This window comes from Nicotiana tomentosiformis, chromosome 9, assembly GCF_000390325.3.
Source record: "Nicotiana tomentosiformis chromosome 9, ASM39032v3, whole genome shotgun sequence".
Classification (NCBI taxonomy): Eukaryota; Viridiplantae; Streptophyta; class Magnoliopsida; order Solanales; family Solanaceae; genus Nicotiana; species Nicotiana tomentosiformis.
In genome coordinates, this window is record NC_090820.1 from 32,600,028 (window position 1) to 32,605,373 (window position 5,346).

Sequence of the window (5,346 nt, forward strand, 5' to 3'; positions counted from 1 at the left end):
CCAAACGAGACCTAAAGCTTAAGTGGTTAACTTTTTATCTAATCATTTGTACATACCAAAATAAAGAAATTTTTTGCTATATAGCTTTATATATATGGTATGACAGTGTGGTTTATATTATCCTTCGTAAAGTAAATCAAGTATTATACTTAAATATTCATGCATGTAAAGTTTGTTAAAGACTCGAATTTCTTTTTCCATGACCAAACTTTTGTAATAAGATTTTTCATGACCAAATGTTTAAAGAAGAACGTGGGAAAGAGATAGCATTTATAAACATTGTTGCATTTCCATTTTAAACAGAAATTACATTCAACATTCGGCATTTCCCATGAAGATCATGGCCTAATATAAAGAGCCATGAAAGGTGGGAAGATTGACATACAGTACAAAAGTTAGAACCAAAAAAAAAAGAAGAGAGAGTCAATATTAGCAAAGCCTCTTTCATTACTAAAGCCAGAGAGCTCCTGCATCTTTAAGCATCTTTTTGAGTGAACCATTGATATGAAGAGTCATAACAGTGTTGGCTGAGCCCACAAATCTACCACCAATAAACACCGCCGGAACGGCCGGGCTACAGCCTAACCTGAGAAGAGATCTCTCCATTTCACGACCATTGATATCTTCATCAAGTTCATAAATCATAGGGCTAACACCTTGTTCGTAAAATAACCTCTTAATTGCATGGCACATGCAACATGAACTCTTGCTGAATATCACTACTGCCTTTTGCGATGCCACCTTCACTACACGATCCATATTAATTTTTTTTTAATATGAAAAACTTGAAATTTTTAGGGTTTGTTTATATTTTGTGATTTTTCTTGAAGTTGGAGTTGCTAGATAGTTAGAGAGAGTTGGTTTTGAGATGGTAATGAAAATGTCAAATGTATAAGGGATGTTTATATAGGGGTGGAAATAATGATACGAAGGTGGTGGGATTTGGATATGTGATGAATAGTTTATTGTATTTGAAGAAAAAAGGAGATGGGGAAAAGTGAAAATTCTTTAAGATATTTGGATAGATTCTAGATTCTTGATTATGCCACGGTACAACTATATGAAAATTTCTGTTTCTTTGCTTTGATGGTAGGTTTAGGTTTGCAAGAGCCAAGAACTATATATATGGCCCCCTTAGCCCTAATTGTGAAAATGACACCTATCCCACATTCCCATTTCCTACTATTACGTCATGCTTTTACTTTTTTTTTAAAAAAATAGTTTCTTATTTAGTATTCGATAATCACATTGAGATTCGATTAAATTCTGATTAGTGCGGGAGAATAAGATAAAATACTCCTTAATAAAGACGATTATATATTCATGATTCGATTTTGAAGCCTCTATGAAGGAATACACCACCATAATCCTCGTTGGTCATGCTTTTACTTAGTTATGTGGCAAGAATCAAAAGGCCATTATATTAGATATATACGTCTGATTCCCATAACGCTGACTTAGTGGTAGAATTTATTCCACCCGTATCCTAATTAACTAACCAATATATAGCCTTTTTTTCTTTTATAATTGTGGTGTGCGTGTTAGTTTATGCGTACCTCAACTAATTGAATAAGGTATTTGCTATTTTTCACCGGCATAAATATAGCGTAACTTACCCACCAAAACTTGAATGGATAGAAAAAAATCACTTAGTATTTTTTTCTTTGCCGAAATTTAAATTTGAGACTTCATGGTTCTCAGCTCACTAAATTGATCGCATGATAAAATCCTTGAGTGCACCAATATATAGCCTTTTCTACTTTTTATATTTAATATCATGTCACTTACAGAATAAACCAACTCTATCGATTTAACTTGTTAACAAATTACTTAATTACTATCCACGGTCAATATTGTAAGCAATTACGAACTTAAATTTCAATTGGGTTCCCAGTAACTCAATTATATGAATTTTTCTATGATTATATAAAATTTAAACTCTTTTTCTTTTCCTCGAGATACTAATCTAACACATGAAAATAACCAAGAGTCAGTAGTTAATGAAATTGGTCTAGCAGAATAACGTTGGTTGCCTTTGTCAGATAACGAAAAATATAAAAACCAATCTTGTAAAAAAAACTGTTTTAAATACTTACAACTTTTAAATTTAAATATTTAATATGTGAGTAGAGAAGGTCAAATTACGTCACTAATTAGAGCACGAGCTTCTTTAACATTATAACAATTAGTCGACTTTTCTAGAAGGATCAAAACATGGATGGAGCTAGGGGCAGAAGAGGTTCATTCGCGTTCAAGAATTACAATATGTGTATAAAGTTAATTTTTTTTTGTGTGTATATATATATATATATATATATATATATATATATATATATATATATATTAGATCCCATTAGCTTCTTTGCCTATTTGCTTTCTTATATTTTTAATTCCCTCGATGAAAATCATGTCTCTGGATCAATATATGCTTGTAAAATTGAATGAAAATGATTCTCGGTAGTACTAATCAAGTAGTCATAAATGATTCTATATCTTTTAATCCTTTTAGCTTCTTAGAGTTATTTTTGTACTCTATTTTATTTTTGATTGATTTTGAGATTGCTAGTTATGATAGTGTATAGGATAGAATGTCAACTGAAGAAACGTAATTGAAAAAGAGGGGAAATTAAAGATGATAAGCATCAAAGCAAGGGTATGGATACAGTTACGTGAACATATCACAGGACGTCACAAAAAATTCTTTGAGAATTTCTCCTACCATTTTGATAATTGATATAGAGAGGGCATCCTGAACCTGGCTTTTGCTTATTGGTTATGGAAAGAGATATATGCATGTCTCAATTATGGATTCCCAGATAAAGGAAAACATATGGCTTGCTGTCACACTTTTAACTAATGCTTTCAATTCTGTGGTACGTAGCGAATGGGTTCTCTAAAGAGGCATTTTAATTGTTAAAGTACTCCTAGATAAGGGCATATATATAAACACATAACAGTGTCGACTTAAACCATATACAACATGTATATGTGAAAAAAAAGGGAATAGTGTGTTGAGTTCCACGTAGGTTGGGATGTGGATTATGTGATTCTTTATATTTTCTTGAGTAGATCTTAGCTCATCAATTAGCTTTTGTGGTTGAATTATACCATAAGTTTATTTTATCAATAATAATATCAAAGTCAGGTTTATTTCGATTCATTATTAACCCAATGTTGTTTATATCTTATATTGTCTATGCTCCAAAAGGCCGACTCTCGACGTGGAGGGAGGGTATTGAGTTCCACATTGATGGAATGTGAATTATGTACTTTTTTATATGGTCTTACGCAATTCTCACATCATGAACTAGCTTTTGAGATTCAATTAAGCCAAAAGTTTTTTTCCCTTATCATTCTGTACATAATTATGTTAAATCAACACACATGTAGGTTATCATAAAAATCTTTAGCCAGAGCAATTTTTGTTTACCCTCAAAATCGGATAACAATTAAATTTATAAGTGATTTTAAGGATACGCAAATTTATTTGACATAAAAAAGTAAATAAAGATAAATTAAATAAATAAGGATGAAGTAAGCTCAAACCACACGAGGAAGACGATTTAAGCCTTGGTGAAATATTTGCCCTCGACCCGAGTTCGTAACAACAAGCACTGACGAACGAAAGCAAAAGAACTAATAACAGAAAAAATAATGCTATATTACTTTGGAATGTGTGTTATAATGTCTTAAATAAATTATCAGACACCTTTATATAGTAGAGGAGTCCTACTTTTAGGTACAATTCTATAAAAGGTAAAAGATCTCTTGATTCACTGATTGTCGGTTCCTTATTGATACGTGCCGAGATCCCCTCCGTAATATTCGACCGGCCACGGATACTTCGGTCTCCTGTTGACTATGCTGACAACGTTTTTTCGAAGTCGTTCGAGGCTAGGACCGATTCCGGGACCATGGCTTCGATGTTCTCGAAGACAGGCATTCTGCCCCCAGGTTCTAGCCCGGTGAGACTTGGAGTCGATCTTCAGTCCTTTATTGCCATATATCGAGCCTGGTTCACCATGTCGGAGGTTAGGATGCACCACGAGCTTGATTTCACCCGCATACAAATAGTCCCCCCGTTTTTTGGAGAGTAGACGATGAGAAACAACGTGAGCTTCCGATTCTTACTTCGATACACCGTGACATAAATGACAAAACAACCGAAATATTTCGTCAGTCAAGTCTTAATGGCATTAAATGCATGTTAGCCGCCGGTCGGCCATTCCTGGATGCGAACCGCCGCTGAAATACTATAAATACCCCTTCCTTTGTTCATTTTAACTTTACATCCAAACCTTCTACCCTCGTACCTTAAAGATTTCAATAATTTCTAGCACTTTTACTCTGGTTATTTGAGATCCTTTGCAAGAACTCTTGTCCATCTTCACCTCAAGCCAACAAGTACAATCCTTCAACTTCCTTTCCTTCCCTATTTTTCCTCCAAATTCTAAATAAATGGCAAAAGCTTCTAAAACCGTTCCCCAGAAAGAAGCCCCTTCTACTTAGCGCGCGGCTACTAAAGTCGAGGAGACAATTTTGCGCACTGCCGTCGATGAAACGGTACCTGAACCCCCTTTGAAAATGTTCATCCCCGGAGGATGCTCGGTCAATGCCGATTTCAAGGTTGAAAAACCTTCCTCCGTACAAGGCAGGTGTGAGGAGGTCTCGAGATACATATGCTCGATCACTAAAGAAATCCTCCCCACGGTCCGAAAAGACTGTAACTGGGCCGATAAGGACATAGTGGTCCCTGACCCCGATGAAGCCATTACCACCCATGTCGAGGGATACCTAAGTGTTTACACTTATCCCTTTACATTGGGCCTGATGGATCCGGTCATTTTGGATTTCTGCAGAAGGTATAATGTGTGCCTAGGCTAGATTCACCCATCTCTCTGGAGGATCGTGATCCTCCTTCGGTTCTTTATAAATAAAATCGATGGATGTTCGTTCACCATCGACCAAGCTTGTGGATCGGGAGGAACTGATAAAGCTTGTGCGGCGGGACAGTAAAGCCCCATTCTCAAGTATTGATGATGATCGGGATCGGGGCTGGCAAGGCCGTTTTGTCCGAGTAAGGACTTCGGACTTAATCCCAGTCGAGTGTAGGCTCTTTGTATTTGTAGTCCTCGGTGCTTCACCATGAAACTTTCCTTTGGTATCGGGATGAGATGAATGAACTTGAACCGAAGTCCGAGGGCTCACTAAGAAGAGAGATACCTACAAACTCCTTAGTGAGCAACATGAAGGAGAGGCTAAGAGCCTTCGAGCTGAGTTGGAGGTGGCTCGGAAGGAACACGCCGACTTGGTTGAACAAGTAAAAATATTTGAAGTTAGTGACGA

At 36.0% G+C, this 5,346-nt stretch overlaps 1 protein-coding gene across 1 annotated transcript; it reads right to left on the bottom strand.

Annotated features, from left to right (window-relative positions):
* Nucleotides 1–269: 269 nt before the first annotated feature.
* On the bottom strand, nucleotides 270–1,044 carry LOC104101627 (monothiol glutaredoxin-S10). The gene has a single exon (XM_009609110.4). It carries the CDS (start codon nucleotides 757–759, stop codon nucleotides 451–453), a length of 309 nt encoding a protein of 102 aa, XP_009607405.1. The 5' UTR covers nucleotides 760–1,044; the 3' UTR covers nucleotides 270–450.
* Between the last annotated feature and the right edge of the window lie 4,302 nt (nucleotides 1,045–5,346).